Source organism: Peromyscus maniculatus, chromosome 13 (assembly GCF_049852395.1).
Source record: "Peromyscus maniculatus bairdii isolate BWxNUB_F1_BW_parent chromosome 13, HU_Pman_BW_mat_3.1, whole genome shotgun sequence".
Taxonomy (NCBI): domain Eukaryota; kingdom Metazoa; phylum Chordata; class Mammalia; order Rodentia; family Cricetidae; genus Peromyscus; species Peromyscus maniculatus.
In genome coordinates, this window is record NC_134864.1 from 59060900 (window position 1) to 59080522 (window position 19623).

At 44.0% G+C, this 19623-nt stretch overlaps 1 protein-coding gene across 1 annotated transcript; it reads right to left on the minus strand.

Moving 5' to 3' along the window:
* Positions 1 to 17024: 17024 nt before the first annotated feature.
* Positions 17025 to 19603, minus strand: Hspe1 (heat shock protein family E (Hsp10) member 1). The gene is made up of 4 exons (XM_076550381.1): positions 19479 to 19603; positions 18702 to 18866; positions 17443 to 17532; positions 17025 to 17193 (listed from the first exon to the last, which is right to left on the minus strand). Exons 1-4 carry the CDS (start codon positions 19479 to 19481, stop codon positions 17143 to 17145), a joined length of 309 nt encoding a protein of 102 aa, XP_076406496.1. The 5' UTR covers positions 19482 to 19603; the 3' UTR covers positions 17025 to 17142.
* Positions 19604 to 19623: the final 20 nt, after the last annotated feature.

Sequence of the window (19623 nt, forward strand, 5' to 3'; positions counted from 1 at the left end):
GTAATAATAACTGCATAGTATTGGCACAAAAACAGACACATTAATCAATGGAATCGAATTGAAGACCCAGATATAAATCCACACACCTATAGACACCTGATTTTTGATAAAGAAGACAGATACACTGTGTGTGGGGGGGAACCAGCATCTTCAACAAATGGTGCTGGTCAAACTAGATGTTTGCATGTAGAAGAATGCAAATAGATTCACAATTATGAAGCTGCACAAAACTCAAGGCTAAGTGGATCAAAGGCCTCCACATAAATCCAGTTACACTGACCCTGGAAGAAGAGAAAGTGAGGAATAGCCTTGAACACATTGGCATAGGAGACAACTTTCTGAACAGAACACTGATAGTCCAGGCTCTAAGATCAACAATTAATAAATGGGATTTCATGAAACTGAAAAGTTTCAGTGAGGCAAAGGACAACAGCGATAGGACAAAGTGTCAGCCTACAGAACAGGAAAAGATTTTTACCAACCCCACATCTGATAGAGGGCTAATATCCAAAATACATAAAGAACTCAAGGAACTAAATATAAAAACCCTAAATAATCCAATTAAAAAATGGAAAGATCTATGGGGCTGGAGAGATGGCTCAGTGGTTAAGAGCATTGGCAGCTCTTCCAGAGGTCTTGAGTTCAATTCCCAGCAACCACATGGTGGCTCACAGCTATCTATAATGGGATCTGATATATTCTCCCGGCATGCAGATATACATGCAGATAGAACATCGTATACATAAAATAAATAAATCTTTTTTAAAAATAGAAACATCTAAACAGAATTCTCAATAGAGTAAACACATATGGCAGAGAAACACTTAAAGAAATGTTCAACATCCTCAGCCACCAGGAAATGCAAATCAAAACAACTCTAAGATTATATCTTACACCTGTCAGAATGGCTCTGATCAAAAACACAAATGACAGCTCATGCTGGAGAGAATTTGTAGCAAGGGGGAACACCTCTCCATTGATGGTTAGAGTGCAAACTTGTACAGCCACTTTGGAAATCAATATGGCGGTTTCTCAGAAAACTGGGAATCAATCTACCTCAAGATCTAGTATACCACTCTTGGGCATATGCCCAAAGGATGCTCAATCATAGCACAAGGACATATTGTAGATATTACTTAAACTAGGCAAAGATTGTTACATTTGTTTATGTTGCGGAATATTAGTCTAACTATGTAAAGGTGTGTTACATTTGTTTATGCTGCATTTGTTTAACGATGTAAAGATATGTTGCTTTGCCTGCCCAAGGCACCTGATTGGTCTAATAAAAAGCTGAATGGCCAATAGCTGGGCAGCAGAGAGATAGGTGGGGATGGCAGGCAGAAAGAATAAGTAGGAGGAGGAATCTAGGCTATGGAGGAGAGAATGGAGAGAAGAGAGAATGAGGGAGAAAGTGAAGGAGACACCTGGGGCCAGCCAGCCAGGCAGCCCCCAGCCAGTCAGACCCAGAAGAAGCAGGAAAAGTAGGACATAAAGAAGGAAAAAAAGGTAAAAAGCCCTGAGGCAAAACACAGATGAATAGAAACAGGTTAAATTAAGTTATAAGAGCTAGTGGGACAAACATAAGATAAGGCCGAGCATTCATAACTGATAATAAGTCTCTGTGTCATGATTTGGGAGCTGTTTGGTGGCCAAAAGAAAGCCTGATACAAGGACACTTGCTCAACTATGATCATAGCAGCTTTATTCATAATAGTCAGAACCTGGAAACAACATAGATGCCCCTCAACCAAAGACTGGATAAAGATAATGTGGTACATTTACACAATGGAGTATTACTCAGCTGTTTAAAAAAATGACACCATGAAATTTGCAGACAAATGGATGGAACTAGAAAAAAAAAATCACCCTGAGTGAGGTAACGCAAACCCAGAAAGACATATATGGTATGTATTCACTTTGAAGTGTATATTAGGAGTTAAGTAAATGATAACCAAGCTACAGCCCATAGATGTAGAGAGGTTAGGTAAAGAGGAGAAGTCTAGGGGACACACATGGATCTCTGTGGGAGGGGGAACTAGAATAGATTTTATGAGAAGACTGGAGATAGCTGGGGGTGAGAGTGGGGGAGGATCATGTGGGTGGGGAGATGATGTAGAAGGAGAGTGTGAGGAAAAATGGCTGGAACTGGGGACTGTGGTGTTTGAAAGAAAATAGTACCCATAGGCCCATTGGGAATTGCTGTGGATATGTTCTGTATACTGTGAATGTGTTGCTCTGATTGGTTGATAAATAAAATGCTGACTGGCCAGTAGCCAGGCAGAAAGTATAGGCATGACAAGCAGAGAAGAGAATTCTGCGAACAGGAAGGCTGAGTCAGGAGTCACCAGCCAGACACAGAGGAAGTGAGATGTAAAAGTACCGGTAAGCCACGAGCCACATGGCAGCTTATAGATTAATAGAAATGGGTTAATTTAAGATATAAGAACAGATAGCAAAAAGCCTGCCATGGCCATACAGTTTATAAGTAATATAAGTTTCTGTGTGTTTACTTGGGTCTAACCAGCTGGCCATGGAGTGAATGGCACTATTAAGAGGTATGGCCTTGCTGGAGTAGGTGTGGCCTTGCTGGAGTAGGTGTGGCCTTGTTGGAGGAAGTGTGTCACTGTGGAGACAGGTTTTGAGGTCTCATATATGCTCAAGCCATGCCCAGTGACACAATCTCCTTCTACTGTGAGCAGATCAAGATGTAGAACTCTCAGCTCCTCCTCCACCACCATGTCTGCCTGTACACTGCCATGTTTCCCACATGGAGATAATGGATAATTTACTAAGCCTCTGAAATTGTAAGCCAGATCCAATTAAATATTTCTTTTATAAGGGTTACCATAGTCATGGTGTCTTTCACAGCGATAAAATTCTAACTAAGACAGCGGCCTTTGAGGGGTGGTGTGGAAACATAGTGCCGTGGAAACTTCCTGGAATCAATGAAGGCAATCTGCAGTTGGAGTTTCTCTGTATCCCAGAAGCTGCTCCCAAATAACCAGACTGAGACACTTTTTTTTTTACATTTTTTTTTTATAATTTATTTAACTTTATTTTATGTGACTTGGTGTGAAGGTATCAGATCCCCCAGAACTGGAGTTACAGAGAGTTGTAAGCTGCCATGTGGGTGCTGGGAATTGAACCCAGGTCCTCTAGAAGAACAGCCAGTGCTCTAAACTGCTGAGCCATCCCTCCAGATTTCTGAGACTTATTAATTGTAAATGCTCAGCCAATAGCTCAGGCTTGTCACTAACTAACTCTTGCATTTTAAATTAACCCATATTTCTTATCTATGCTCTGCCACATGGTTCAATACCTTTTCTCAGTACGACAAGTTCATCTCCTTCTCTCCTCCTTCAAGCTCTCTTTTTTCTGGAAGTCCTGCCTAACCTCTACCTGTCCAGCTATTGGTCAGTCAGCTTCTTTATTAACCCAATCACAGTGACACATATTAACACAGTATAAAGGAATATTCCACATTCCCCCTTTCTGTCTAATTAAAAAGGAAGGTTTTTAACTTTAACATAGTAAAATTATATACAACAAAAAACAGTCATCAAGTAAGAATAACAGCTACAATATCCAGTCCATTTGTATTTGGCAAAATAGAGAAAATACTCTATCAGCTGTCCTCTCCTGAAGAGTCCAGAGTTTTGTATCTAATTTACTTTCTACCATTATTAGGGAGAATTGTAATTGTTATTATCTAGTCTTCTACCTCATCAGAGACCTGAGAAGGACATACTATCACCTGAGTAAACTCAAAGTGCAGAGCAACAACTTCCAACATTAAGAGATGACAGTCACTGCCTGGACAGTCACCCAAAATTCTTCTGTAATGTTGAGGCATCCAACTTTGGTCTACAGGCCTAGAATATCTGACAAACTTTTCTGTGAAGCAGGAAGTTTTGAAGGACTTTCCTACCCTGTCTATCTATCATATCTGTGTATGACCTTGAAAACATACCTAACATGACTATAAGTTTGACTATTATAAATGACTATTAATTATGGTGATATTTTATTTGTACTGAAATGTAATTTTAATTTTATGTTAATAAATAAAGTTGCCCTGGGGTCAGAGCTATTAGAGCCATAGCAAGAGCGTGGTGGTTAGAAGAGCTAGGTAGATTTCTGTGTGTTCAGGAATACAGCCAGTATTGGAGACATACGCCTTTAAGACCTGGAGGGCGGTACTTACAGGCAGTGATGAGGCAGTCATGTGGTTGGGTTTACAACCAATGAGAAGGCAGAACAGAAAGACTATTTAAAGACAGACAAACAGGAAGAAGCTCTCTCTCTCTCTCTCTCTCAAGTTAGGAGCACTGCAGGAGGTAAGATTTTATCTCTGAGCTCTGACCTCTCGGCTTTCTCTTTTACATTGGCTCTGTGTTTCTTATTTGATTGGTTATATCTACAATTAATCTGTATTTTTTTTATATTTATTTATTATGTATAGAGTTCTGCCTGCACATATCTCTGCAGGCCAGAAGAGGGTACCAGATCTCATTACAGATGGTTGTGAGCCACCATGTGGTTGCTGGGAATTGAACTCAGGACCTCTGGAAGAACAGTCAGTGCTCTTAACCTCTGAGCCATCTCTCCAGCCCCCTAATCTGTATTTTTTAATTATACATTACATTTTGTTGTTGTTGTTGTTGTTTGAGACAGGGTTTCTCCGTGAATTGGTCCTGGCTGTCATGGAACTCACTCTATAGACCATGCTGGCCTTGAACTCACAGAGATCCATCTGCCTCTGCCTCCTGAGGGCTGGGATTTAAGGTGTGTGCCATCATCACCTGACTATATTACATTTCAAATGAGCTGCACAAACACAATACCCCAAACAAGAGTAGAAACATACCTACAGTATAACAAAATTAACTTTAAATTTGTATCAATAAATCAAAATCCATACCAATGTAAAATATTTTGAAATTAATGGTTGTTTTTTGGATTAAAGTAAATTTAATAATCTACCCTTCCCCCCCATCATTTCTATATAATATCCTCCTTTTTCCTTTAGAAAGAGGTCTTTGAATTTAACTCCTTTGTTTAGTTTTTTTTGGTTGTTTTTGTTTTGTTTTGTTTTGTTTTGTTACTATGACCAATAACAACTTCTAACCAATCTCCCTTAAATGATAACAAGCATGCATAACCCATCTTTTGGGAATGTGGGCACTGTATTCCCTCAACTGCTTCCTGTTGTCTGGGGGTGCTGGAATCTTTGGGGAACCTTGAGGAAATCAGGATAATTGTTAAATCTTGACTGGAATAGTCTGTGAGACTGCATCATCTCAGCCAGCAGCCTTGAAGTTGTTCTGGATACTGGATCACCTGAGCCATTCATTTTTATTGGCGTCTGGTCCCCTTGCTCTGAAAATACATAAACTTTAAAAGGCAACATACATACCAGCATTAATATAAGTATATACTATGTATTATACAAAAGTCAGCCAAAGGTGATTTTTTTGTTCTATGTTTGAGCAGGTTTATACATCACGTGTTTCTTAGTTTTTCTAGGTATATTTCTTTATGTGTGCAGTCAGGATTTTCAGGGTGTCTTCCCAGATCAAACCTCATCCATATCAACCTAAAACAAATCCACAGCCTCTCATCTCCTGTGGAAATCAAAACATAACCTCTTCCCCAAAGTAACATATCTTTTGACTTCCGTTTTGAAGTCATTTAAAAAAAAAATATAGGTCGGTTTAACCCAGCAGTTTTCATAATCCAATGTGTCTTAGCAGCTGTCATTCCTTCATTAGCAATCAGAAAATCAAAAGACAACACAGTAACATACAGAATCCAGACTCTGTGTATTTCCTACCTTTAGGAATCTAAATGGAAGGTCTCCATCAAATCCCTCCTCCCCTCAGAGCTCAGGAAAAACTCAAGGAAGAGGGGATGGAAGAAAGATTGTAAGAGCCAGAGGAGGTGGAAGACACCAGGAGAACAAGGCCCTCTGCATCAATGCAGAAGACACAGAGAACAGCAAGCACAGGGCCTGCATGGGTCTGCACCAAGTCCTCTGTGTATATATTACAGCATTACTTAGTATTTTTATGGGAATCCTGACTATGAGAACAAGTGGGCCTCTAACTCTTGTGCCTGCTCCTGGGACTCATCCTCCTATTGGTTGCCATGTACTTTGATATGACAGTTTTTGCTTCAGCTCATTATTTTTATTTTGTCATGTTTGGTTGTTGTCTCTTGGAAGCCTGTTCTTACTTTTTTTTCCCCTTTGGGTTTTCGAGACAGGGTTTCTCTGTGTAGTTTTGTGCCTTTCCCAGAATTCACTTGGTAGCTCAGACTGGCCTCAAACTCACAGAGATCCGCCTGGCTCTGCCTCCCAAGTGTTGGGATTAAAGGTGTGAGCCACCACTGCCCGGCTCCCTTTTGCATTCTCTTTACAAGCAGATTTTTTGTTTTTTTGTTTAATTTTACTTTAAGTTATATGATTGTGTGTGTGTGTGTGTGTGTGTACATGCAAGTGCAGGTAGCCGCAGAGGCTAGAGGCATCGGATCCCCTTAGAACTGGAGTTCTAGTCAGTTGCAAGCCAACTGATGTGAGGGTTGGGAACTTAACTCTGGATCCCTACAAGAGCTGTATGTGCGCTCCTAATCACCAGCCTATGTCTCTAGCCCCACAAGCAGATTCTTACTTTGCTCATTTTCCATTTGTTCTTCTATGACCAATGTCTTAGTTACTTTTCTGTTGCTGTGATAAGACATCATGACCTAGGCAACTTATAGAAAACAGAGCTTATTTGGGGCTTGCCGTTTCAGAGGGTCAGCTTCTGTCTTAGTCAGTGATCCATTGCTGTGAAGAGACACCATGACAACAGCAACTCTTACAGGAGAAAGCATTTAACTGGGGCTGGCTTACAAATTAGAGGTTCAGTCCATTATCCTCATGGTGGGGAGCATGGTGGCATAGATGCAAACTTGGCAGCTGAGAGTTCTATATCCTGATCCACAAGCAGGAAGAGGCGAGAACGCTACTGGGCCTGGCCTGGGCTTCTGAAACCTCAACACCCACCCCCAGTGACACACTTCCTCCAACAAGGCCACACTTCCTCCAACAAGGCCACACCTCCTCCAATAAGGCCACACCTCCTCCAACAAGGCCATACCTCCTCCAACAAGGCCACACCTCCTCCAATAAGGCCACACCTCCTCCAACAAGGCCACACCTCCTCCAACAAGGCCACACCTACTCCCACAAGGCCACACCTACTCCCACAAGGCCACACCTACTCCCACAAGGCCACACCTACTCCCACAAGGCCACACCTACTCCAACAAGGCCACACTTCCTAATCCTCTCAAGTAGTGCCATCCTCTATGAGCCTGTGGGGGCCATTTTCATTCAAACTACCATAGAGTACATGACCATCATGGCAGGGTGTATTGTCAGAACATGGTCAAAAGAATGACACATGGTGAACAGTGCCTTGGGGGACTGTGAGGAAAAAGGCAGGGAAAAAAAAAAGGCAGAGGGCCTTTTACCTCAGGTGCATTTGTTCCCTGGATTGTTCTTGGACGTGATTTTATGCCTCCTGTGACAAATGTTTCCATTCAATATATAAGACATGCTTATTCTTGTCTGGTGTCAGAACACAGCTCTAGAACCCAGTCTGGTGAAAGGATATGCTGAGTGCTGTCCTCAGTGTACCCTGATTCTGGTTATCATCTTCTGCTCACAGATTGATTTCATGCTCACAGATATATTCTATAGTAAGTACATCATGCCAGATAATTGTGTTTAAATTGGTCTGTCCTGAGAAAATTCTGGAAAGGGCTGTTAATATTTAGTTAAGTGTTAATTAAAATATCTGCTAATAGCTAGTATGTGCATTTATTGACATGTTTTTCTGGACTCAAACCACCTTCCTTGGCTCATTGCTTTCTTTGTTTTATTTGTGTATAAAAGTCCACTGAAACTGAAGTGAAGCTGTCTGCAGCATTAGACTGTGGTCCACCCCATTCTTTAAGGTCTTCACATCCTAGGTCTCGAAGACATATCTGCATAGGTGGACAACGGTTAAGTATGGTGGCAGGCATGCTACTGGACAATTAGCTGAGAGGGATTTTGTTGTTGTTGTTTGTTTTTGTTTTTTAAAACAGGGTTTCTCTGTAGCCCTGGCTGTCCCAAAACTCACTCTGTAGACCAGACTGGTCTGGAACTCAGAGATCTGTCTGCCTCTGCCTCCCAGGTGTTAAAGGCATGGGCCACCATGCTCAGCCCAAAAGCTCACATCTTAAGACACAACCACAAGGCAGAGAGAGCTAACTGGGAATGTCATAGGCTTTTGAAACCTCAAAGTCCTCCCCCAGTGACATACCTCCTCCAACAAGGCCTCCTAACCCTTCCCAAACAGTTCCACCAACAGCAGACCAAGTATTCAAATACATTAGCCTATGAGGGCCGTTCTCATTCAAACCTACAACCAGGAAATCCATCTCTACAGCTAAGGGATAAATAAGTGTCTACCAGCCTAAGCCAATGATTACTTAGGGGGAGGTTTATGACCCCAATATAGCTCTGAAAAATATTAAGGGACATATGATCTGGACACTTTGGAGAAGGGTTTTCTTTCTGTTTCTTAAAACTCTGTCCCTGTGCAGCCTTGGCTAGCCTGTATGTAGACCAAGATGGCCTGAAACACAGAGATCTATTTGACCTGTCTCTCAAGTGCTAAGATTAAAAGTGTATACCACCTACCTCTTTCTTTCATTCCTTTTTTAAAATTTATATTTGTTTATTTTTATTTAATGTGTATGAACATTTTGCCTACACATTTTTGTATGTGCAGCCCATGTTTGCCTGGTGACCACAGAAGTCACAAGAGGTGTCAGATCCCCTGGATTAGATTTATGGATGGTTGTGAGCCACCATGTGGGTGCTGGTAATCAAACCTGAGACCTCTGTAAGAGCAACAAATACTCTTGACACTGAGCCATCTCTCCAGCCTCCAAGAAGGATTTTCTTACTCTAAATGGAGGCACCAAGGGTTGAGGAGATGGCTCAGCAGTTGAGAGCACTTACTAGTCTTCCAGAGGATATATGGGTTTGGTTCGCAGCACCCACATCAAGTGACTCAGAATTGCCTGAAACTCTGGTTCCAGGGGATCTGATGCCTTCTGGCTTCTTTGGACACCTTTTTGCAAGTGCACATAAACAAATAAAAATGAATAAATGAGGGGCTGGCAAGCTGGTTCAGTGGGTAAAAGGGCTTGTGCCAAGCCTGACCTTGGTTTGATCCCGGAACTCAATAGGAGGAGAGAACCCACACAAGCAAATTGTCCTTTGACCTCTACACAAGCACCATGGAACGTGAATACACAGACGCACACCCGATGAAAAGATAATAAAGGAATAGTTAAAGGAGAGACCAAAAGAGAATAGCTCCATTTTCCTGTCATTAGCCATTACTGTCTGGTACTGCAATAACCACCTTGGCTTGACGGTGGCCAGGTGTTAAGTTTTCCTGGGGAGAGGTGAGCAGATGTCTATTCCTACTGATACAGCATCAGCAACAGACCACAGAAACAGTTCTACCCAAGTCTGGTTTGGTGAAGTACGGAGTCTGGCTGGGATTCCCTCCAGGTACCTGCAGGAGAGGTTACCTGCAGGAGTGTGGGCAGATGGTTATGCCACCATAAAGTAGAGCCACCTCGAGTGCTAACCAGGTGTGTGTCCTTGGAGTGGGGCAGGGCCTTGTGTGTCCTCAGCCTCCACAGGAAACTGTTCATGGCCCAGTCCTGTGAAGGGTTTGTGCAGGTAATTTCAGCTGCTCCAATGGCAGCACAGCCATGACCATGTTTCTCCTGGTTGCTAGAGTTCCACACTCCAGGCTTAGGAGCGGAGTAAACCTACTGTAAACAGTGCAGGAAGCTGGTGAGACAGAGGGAACATCAGTGCAGACTGAGCAAAACTGAAGAGGGGAAACATGGGAATGCACGTTCACAGTGAAACCCGTTAGGACCTAAAGGTGTTTATACAAACTCAACCAATGTTTCCTTTATGTTGATGTTGTGGGAGACATAAGTGTGCATTTACAGAGTATGTAAAATTGACTGAAAATGAGTTATTGAACCCTCCTGGAAACTCTTATCACACTTAGCCACTGTGTTAGTTTGAATGAAAATGGCCCCATCGGCCCATAGGGAGTGGTACTGTTAGGACGCGTGGCCTTTTTGAAGAAAGCATGCCACTGAGGGTGGCTGCTGAGGTTTCAGAAGGCCAAGCCAGGCCCAGTGCCTCCCTCCCCTCCTGCTGCCTGTGGATCTGGGTGTAGAACTCTCAGCTGCCATGTCTGCCCCTGTGCCACCTGCTTCTCATGAGGATAATGGACTAAACCTCTGAAACTGTTCGCAAAGCCTCAATTAAATGCTTTCTTTTATAAGAGTTGCCATGGCCATGGTGTCTCTTCACAGCAATAGAACACCGACTGAGAGCGCAACAGTCAACAAGATTTGATGTTAGTGCTATGGGAGCCGGGCTCCAAGTTGGTCGCAGTGATGCTCATCTTCTAGTATATATGCCCTTTTGTGATTATTTTCCACGCTGACTAGAACCAATAGGATAGTGTGGAAGTAACTGTGTCTTGGTTTTGTTTGTATTGACACATGGGCTGACATGTAGCCCAGGCTGGCCCTGACCTCTCAGCAATCCTGTTTCAGCCTCCCAGCCTCTGAGCTTGCAGGCCTGGGGTTCCATGTGTGATCTGTAGTGTCAGATCCTAAGAGAGAGACAGTGTAGCTTCATCTCATCCTGTGTGAAAAGCTGACAAGAAGGACATTCAAGTGGCCTTAAGGGGAATATGTGTAATAAGAACCGAGGCTTGCCCAGAGGTGACGGTGCATTCCTTTAATCCCAGCACTGGAGAGGCAGAGAGACAAGTGGATCAGAGGCCAGCCTGGGCTACAGAGCAAGTTCCAGGACAGCCAAGGCTACACTGAGTAAACCCTGTGTTGAAAAAACAAAAAAGAAAAACAAGAAGAATTTAGGCTTTTACTCCTTTAATATCAGAACTCAAGGCAGAGGCAAGTGGATATCTATGAATTCAAGGGTCAGCCTGGTCTACACAGCAAATTCCAGGATGGCCAGGACTGCAAAGAGAGATCCTGTCTCAAAAACAAAACAAAACAACAACAAACAAACAAAAACCAAAACAAAACTGAGGCTTTCTCCCAAATACAAGTATCAACATCCCATCATTAAGAATATACCTTATTTTTTCTTTGCCTGAAAATGTACTTTTAATCTAGGGAAGTAGAGGCAGGAAGTCATCTCATCTGAGTTCAAGTGCAGCCTAATCTATATAGTGAGGTCCAGACTAGACCAGCTGCATAGTGAGACCCGGCCTTAAAAAAAGAATATTTAGCCGGGCGGTGGTGGCGCATGCCTTTAATCCCAGCACTCAGGAGGCAGAGGCAGGCGGATCTCTGTGAGTTCGAGGCCAGTCTGGTCTACAAAGCGAGTTCCAGGAAAAGCGCAAAGCTACATAGAGAAACCCTGTCTCGAAAAACCAAAAAAAAAAAAAAAAAAAAAAAGAATATTTAAGAATAATATCTTCCAATTCAAGTGATGCTCTCTGATAATGGTGGCTTCGAATAAGAGCACCAAATTATGACTATCCAGTGAAACTGCTACTAACTTCTGACTTATGTTTTCCTAATTTTTGTGCTGGATAGTTTTATGTCAACTTGACACAAGCTAAAGTCATCTGAGAGGAGGGAACCTCAACTGAGAAAATGCCTCCACCATATCAGGCTGCAGGCAAGCCTGTAGAGCATTTTCCTTCTTTCTTTTTTAAATTTATTTATGTATCAGTGCTCTATCTGCACGTATGCCTGCATGCCAGAGAGGGCATCAGACCCTATTACAGATGGTTGTGAGCTGCCATGTGGGTGCTGGGATTTGAACTCAGGTCCTCTGGAAGAACAGCCAGTGCTCTTAACCACTGGACCATCTCTCCAGCCCTGTAGGGCATTTTCTTACTTAGTGATTGATAGTGGGGAGCAGCCCATTGTACGTGGTTCCATCCCTGGGCTGGTGGTCCTGGGTTCCACAGGAAAGCAGGCTGAGCAAGCCAGGAATTAGCACCCCTCCATGTCCTCTGTATCAGCTCCTGACTCCAGGTTCCTGCCCTGTTGGAGTTTCTGTCCTGACTTCCTTTGACAATGAACAGTGATATGGAAGTGTAAGTTAAATAAACCCTTTCCTCCCCAAGTTGCTTTTTGGTCATGGTGTTTTTTGGTAGCAATAGAAATCTAAGACAATTTTTAACTTTTGTATTTAATGCGTGTGTGCGTGCGTACATGTGTAGGCACGTATGTGTCATGGTGCATGTGTAGAAGTCAGAGGGTAATTTGAGGCAGTCAGTTCTCTCCTTCCACCGTGGGGATCAGCAGGAATTGAACTCAGACCACGAGGCTTGTTGGCAAGCTCCTTTACCTGCTGAGACATCTCAGCAGCCTCCTGACCTATGTATGTATTCTGTGTGAAATGTTTACTGTCTTGTGGTTCAAGACAGGGTCATCTTGTACAGCTCATGCTGGCCTCACTCTGGGCCTTTTGCCTGAGCCTCCAGAGAACGGGGATTACAGGCATACCACCACAGCTGGGCTCACTTTCCTGTTAGAATACACCGGAGGCTGGAGATAAAGCTCTGTGGTAAAAGCCTAGGTTCAATCTCTTGCACCAGGAAGAAAAATGAACAAATAAGGGAATGAATCCAACTCCTCTATCCTTTTACAGATTAAGTTAAATTTAAATCTCATAAAGAATTAAACTTTAGCTGGGCATGGTAGAGGACTCCTGTGATCTCAGGATTTAGAAGATGGAGGTAGGAGGATTGGGTTTCAAGGCCAGGAATGACTGCTTAGTTTGAGGCCAGTCTGTGCTACCTGAGAGCTTCTTAAACAAAACACCACCACCACCCTGCCCCTCCACCCCACCCCACCCCCTCCACCCCCCCACCCCGCAAAGAAAGAAAGAAAGGAAGGAAGGAAGGAAGGAAGGAAGGAAGGAAGGAAGGAAGGAAGAAAAGAACAAATGAAAAGAGGCTTTGAGTGTTACGAAATACTTTTCAGTTTTATTTAACTTTAAGATATAATTTGGAAGCCGGGTACAGAGGCCCATGCCTGTAAAGCCAGCACTCTGGAGGTAGAGGCAGGAAGATCACTCACATTCAAGTCTAGCAGAAACCATATTTCTCAAACAAAAAAGAAGGGAGGGAGAAGGGCTGGAGAGTTGGTTGAGTGGTTAAGAGCACTTGTTATTCTCATAGACGACTAAGGTTCAGTCTGTCGTGTGTCGTCGTCATCATCGTCCCCGTCCCCCCCCCACGCATGGCTAACAACCATCTGTAACTCCATGTCTAGGTATCTGAAGCTCTGTTCTGACCTCTGAGGGCACCAGGCATGAAGGCAAAACACTCATACACATAAGCTTTAAGAATCACTTTTTTAAAAGCCCTGGAAAAATATCAATAGGTATTACTTGGAGAGCTGGAAAAATGGCTCAGTAGTTAAGAGCACTGGCTGCTCTTCCTAAGGACCCATATTCTATTCCCAGCACCCACATGGCAGCTCGTAACTGTCTGTAACTTGTCTCAAAAGATCTGATGCTGTCTTCTGACCTCGTAAGGCACTAGGCATACATGTGTACAGACATACAGCCTGGCAGAACACATATACACATGCCGGGCAGTGGTGGTGCACGCCTTTAATCTCAGCACTCGGGAGGCAGAGGTAGGCAGATCTCTGAGTTCGAGGCCAGCCTGGGCTACAGAGTGAGATCCAGGAAAGGCTCCAAAGCTACACAGAGAAACCCTGTCTCGAAAAACAAACAAACAAACAAAAACTACAGAGGAAGCCAACATAAATTATCAGATCCCCTGGAACTGTAGTTAATAATAATAAGCTAGCATGCTGGTGCTAGGAACTGATCCTAGGTCATCTATAAAAACAGCAAGTACTCTTAACCATTAAGCTTTAAAACACATGCCAATCACTATTTTAAGAAGTGGTAATGCCGGGCGTTGGTGGCGCACGCCTTTAATCCCAGCACTCGGGAGGCAGAGTCAGGCGGATCTCTCTGAGTTCGAGGCCAGCCTGGGCTACCAAGTGAGCTCCAGGAAAGGCGCAAAGCTACACAGAGAAACCCTGTCTCGAAAAACCAAAAAAAAAAAAAAAAAAAAAAAAAAAAAAAAGAAGTGGTAACATAAAGTTGATAAAATGAGAAAACACAGAAACAATATTATGAAACTACCATAAAAAAGGCCTGGTGTGCTAGCGTAAGCCTGATTCCACAACTTGGGAGGCAGAGGCATGTGGATTTCATACTGTGAGGTTTGAGGTCAGCCTGGTGTACATAGCAAGTTCCAGGACACCCAGGGCTACTTAATAGAGACTCTGTCTCAAAACAAACAAACCAACCAAATCAACCAACCAAACAACAAAAACTGTAAGAGCTGGGTGGTGGTGGCATCTGAGTTTGAGGCCAGCCTGGTCTACAATGCAAGTTCCAGGACAGCCAGTGCTGTTACAGAGACACCCTGCCTCGAAAAACAAACCAAAAACCCCAGAACATACCATAGTATTAGGTGCCCCATTGAAAAGAGAAATGCTGTCACTGTATTGTTGACGTGTCTCTTCTGATCACATCCTTCCTCTCAGAAAGTATTATCTACTAATGCATACAATTCTACCCAAACACGACGGCTTCAAGACTGGTGAGATGACTCAGCAGGTAAATCTCTTGCTGCCAAGCCAGATGACCAGAGTTCAAGCTGAAGGACCCAGCTGGTAGGAGAATCAACTCTCCCAAGTTGTCCTCTGACCTCCACATGAGCACTATGACACCAACACAGACACAAACATGGAAATAAAAAAATAAAAAAACCCAACAAGAGTCAAGCACCATAGCACGTGCCTGTAATCTATCTCAGTCACTCAGAGAATGAGGCAGAGGGAAGCTGAAGGCCAAACTGGGCAATGTTGCAAGAGAATTTGAAAATAAAAAATTTCAAGGGTCTGGAGCCAGACGTGGTGGTGGCGCAAGCCTACATGTAATTCCAGCACTCGGGAGGCAGAGGCAAGGCTGCTGAGTGTGAGCAAGCCTGGGCCACAGTATAAAATTGAAATTCCCAGCAGGCCTTTCGCTGTGGGACCGAGATAGGAGTGCTAGCCAGCGTGTAGCTCCAGGTTCAGTGAGCCCCTGCTCAGAGCACAAGGCAGTGCTCACAGCCTAGACCCCATCGTCCTCCTCTGGCCTGAGTGTGCATATACACAAACCGAAGGAAAGTGGATCACAAAGCAAAAACTGACTTAGGTGTGATTTGCCCACATCGAAGCTTTCCTACTACTGCTATTAGTAAACGTTTTGAGATCCAAGGTTCCGTTCTAAAGCTTTGATTTCATTCCCAGAATGACTCGGTATACTTCAAGACCCCAACCACGCCTACTAGAAGTGTTGGGCCCCTTGTGATACTTGCCTAGAATAACTGCTAAAAAAGCCATTTTAGGAGGTTATATTGGTAGTAGAGAAAGAACTGTCATGAGTGTAGGTTGAGCCCAGTGTATAACACCTATAACCCAAGCACTCAAGGAGACCAAAGCAGCAGGCCCTGTGTGTATCTGCAGAGTGAACCACCGAAAAAACAGGGCATTGAGAACATGGGCCAGCATTGCAGACGGAATGTTGCTGTTTATCTTTGTCCAAGAGGAAAATAAAAACAGAACTAAAACAAAAACAGCTAAACATAAGTACACAGCTTTAATTCTAGCACTCAAAACACACACAGCTGACTTGGGTCCCACCTGGTCTACACAGCAAATTCCAGGCCAGCTAGGATTGTGCTAACAAAATTAATTTGCAAGTACATTGTTAGCTACATCTCAAGTAGAATATAAATACTGATGACCCAACTGGATACTCTAAGAACTAAAGTCTTTTTTCTTTCTTCTAAGAGTTTTATTTTGTCTGCATTGGTGTTTTGCCTGTGTGTATGTTTAAGGGTGCCAGATCCTCTGAACTGGAATTATAGTCAATTGTGAGCTGCCCCATGGGTGCTGGGAAATGAACCCAGGGGCCCCTGGAAGAGCAGCCAGTGCTCTTAATCACAGAGCCATCTCTCCAGCCCCCAAAACTTCCTATTTTTTGTATCTAAATTTGATAATTAGGCCTTGACATATCAAAGGCAATAAACATGTAAGCATCCATACACATACACATGGAAAGCACACACGACCTTATGATGGAGGTGGTGACCATTTTTCACCCTTGTTCTGAAATCAACTGCACTCAAATTATGGAAAGTTTATGGAGTCTACTGTAGTGGCAGAAAGCTTCCCTAGCACACAAGAGACCATGTTAGATCCCTTGGGAACCACAAAGAAATGAACCCCTGGAGTGCGCTACCACCCAGGTTCAACCAAATCTGGTAAAACAGCCCGTGCTTTTAACCGCTGAGCCATCTATCTGGCTTCCTGTGTTGTTTTGCCAAAACAAACCTAACTATTTTGGTGTGAGATTTGGAAATTAAGACACGCTGAGGAAATAAAAAACGAAGAGGGTGAGAACCACACACCTTTGTAACAGAGGACCGGCACCAGGTTATACTTTACAATGTTGCTAACTTTTGTCAACCTCACACCAGCTAGTGTCCCCTTCGAAGAGGAACCGCAACTGAGAAGTTGCCTTCATTAGGAAAGTCTACCGTGCATTATCTTTATGATTGATGTGGGAGGGTCAGCCCACTGCGGTCCTCCCACCCCTGGGCAGGTGGCCCCAAGCTGTGTAAGAAAGCAGCCTGAGAAGGGGAGCAAGCCAGTAACATCACTCACATATGTAATAATGCCAAATTCATCCAGAAAACTCAGTTACCTAGAAATACCTTATTTCTCAGGACTCTAAATTACTAAAGAATGCCCATTCATTTACATATTTTATTTGGAAATGTTTATAACAGTACAGTGAAACTAAACTCCAGAGACAGTGTCTGTCATTAGTTTGGGCATCATCAGTTTATTATAAAAGGGAGGCATGGAAATAATTTACATGATGAATAGTTCAGACTGTCAGCGGAATGGGCAGCTTCATGTGACACCATTTCAACAGTGATTTCATTCCACATACTTTCCAAGAATGTCACCATCTCTAAATAAGAAGTAATCCTGTGAATAAAGAAACCACTGGTTAAGACAGTAAAAGCAAATAAATCAATTTTTCTATTTATTTATTTATTTTTTTGTTTTTCAAGACAGTTTCTCTATGTAGCTTTGGTACCTGTCCTGGATCTTGCCCTGTAGACCAGGTTGGCCTCGAACTCAGAGATCTGCCTGGCTCTGCCTCCCGAGTTCTGCGATTAGAGGCGTGTACCACCACCGCCCAGCTAATTTATTTAAAATCACAGCCTTACTCACCTTGTCGTCTAGAACTACTTTGGTGCCTCCATATTCTGGGAGAAGAACTTTGTCTCCGACCTTCACACTGACTGGCTGAATCTCTCCACCCTTAGGAAAACAGTAGCCGGTTAGCCAGGGCATCTCGTTCACTAGATACACAGTGGACTCTTTGTCTCAGTATGTACACCAGGAGCCTCCCGCCTCAGCTTTTCAAGTGTTGATAATTATAGGCATGCATCAACCACACTCCACTCTACAGACAACTTCTAAGTCACCAAATGAAATGTGCTCACTCAGATCCAGTATGTTATTAGGTACCACATTCGTGGTTAAGTAATGTAATTTACATTAGATGTAGGTCATCGCAATATAAGCATTACTAGTTACAAGGTGAAATAAACACCGTGGCTTACACTAAAACCACACTTCAGGGAACAGCGAAGGCTGGCTAACTTTTTAATTGTTAGATATTAACACACCCTCTAGACCATGTGAGGTAAAGCAGCTTTTCATACCAAACAGTAAATGGTCATGTATAACTTCTATCAATGAACGAAAACTTGGTATTCGTTTCAATATACCTTTATTGATTTACTGTCCTTTGTCCTGAAGGCACAGACTTGGTCAGGTTACAACACAGCTACCGAAGAACTCATTTTGTGAGGTTTGGTTTTTCCTTTTTTATGATACAGTCTCACCCTGATCTTTCTGCTAGCCTAGAAGGCTCTACAATCCTGCCTCGGCCTCCAAAGCACCAGGGCCACAGGGCATGAGCCACCATCATGGCAGGCACGTTTTGCTCTCTGGAGTGCATGGCACCGCAGAGAAAGCCCACGAGTAAACGGACTTGCTGAGTTAGTGCGGGAATCCCAACACTAACTAGTAAAATGGCTGTCACCCCGACATACCCAGGGCTGGAAACCAGGCTCGTTCAAATCAGAGACCTTGTCCCCAAGGGGTAAGGTGATGACTCTGCAAGCTAGCAGACCACACACACACACACACACACACACACACACACACACACACACACACACACACGGAAAATACCCGTGTGTACTTTTTGCCTTTTTTAAGAGTCCCTCTCCATTTCTTATAAAAATAAAAAATTCTACAATCGTTTTCCTTTAATGCGAGGTTCTCCGTGAACTGAAATTATTTCAAAGACGACACCCGCTATTTAAAAAGCCCCTTCGGATAACCTAGGACTGGCTTCTCCTTTCCTTCCGCATCACACATTAATAATACTCGGTACCCCTGTCGCAGCTCCAAGTTACCTTGCCTTTGGCGCCTGATCCCACAGCCACCACTGTGGCTTGCAATACTTTTCCTTGAGACTTTTCCGGAAGCATGATGCCACCTTTGGTCACGGTTTCGGCGGCACTCCTTTCAACCAGTACTCTGTCAAAGAGCGGGAGAAACTTTCTGAAAGCCTGTCCAGCCTGCGGAGAGAAACGTGTGTTCAAACAGGGAGCACCACGTAACACACTTAAACGCCTTCAAACACTGAACAGGTCAAAGCGTCCCAAACCGACAGGAAAACCCAGGCTAGGAAATATTACTGCATTTTCCACTCTATATAAGCCAAGTTGAATTTCCACTCCCTTATTATTGTGTGTGTGTGGTCTTCATTGCTCATCAGCAACCACACTACCTTTAGCCACAACCTTGGTCTGCTCCAAGGTCACCCGTTTTCCTTCCTTAGGACTTTTTTTTTTTAATCCCACTAACGCGGGGTGGAGGGGGTGTTGTCCATTTTTTGAGCCTGGGTGCCACGTTCTCCACCGGAGCACCCATCCACTCTAGCCCTTGCCAGGGCAGGTGGGCTCCTGGGGGTGCCTCGGGGTCCCCGCCCCCTGCCCGGGACGCACAGGCCTTGCACACACGTGCGCGTGCAACGAGGCCATGGTGGAGACAGACACGCGGACGGGCCTCGCTGCTGCGGGCGCCGGACACTGCAGAGCCCCCCCACTTCTCGTCCTGCCAGTCCTCAAGCGGTTCCCCGGGGCCCGCCGTGGGTCTACCCCGACCAGCCCCGGGGGGACCCCACTCACCATGACTCGCGCCGCCGCAGCTCGGACTCTGCACCCGCGGCCGCCGCTGCCAGGAGAGGAGTCCTGCGGGCCCGGCTGGGGGACACGTGAAAGAAGAAGAAGAAAAAAAAAAAAAAAAAAGGGCCGGGCAGCGCGCAGGCGCACT

Coding starts and splice junctions, on each gene's coding strand:
- Hspe1 (XM_076550381.1), bottom strand. Junction 17,533..18,701: donor GATCAGGCGCCAAAGGCAAG/GTAACTTGGAGC, acceptor TGTTTTCCTAAG/GGTGGAGAGATTCAGCCAGT. Junction 17,194..17,442: donor AAGTAGTTCTAGACGACAAG/GTGAGTAAGGCT, acceptor CTTTATTCACAG/GATTACTTCTTATTTAGAGA.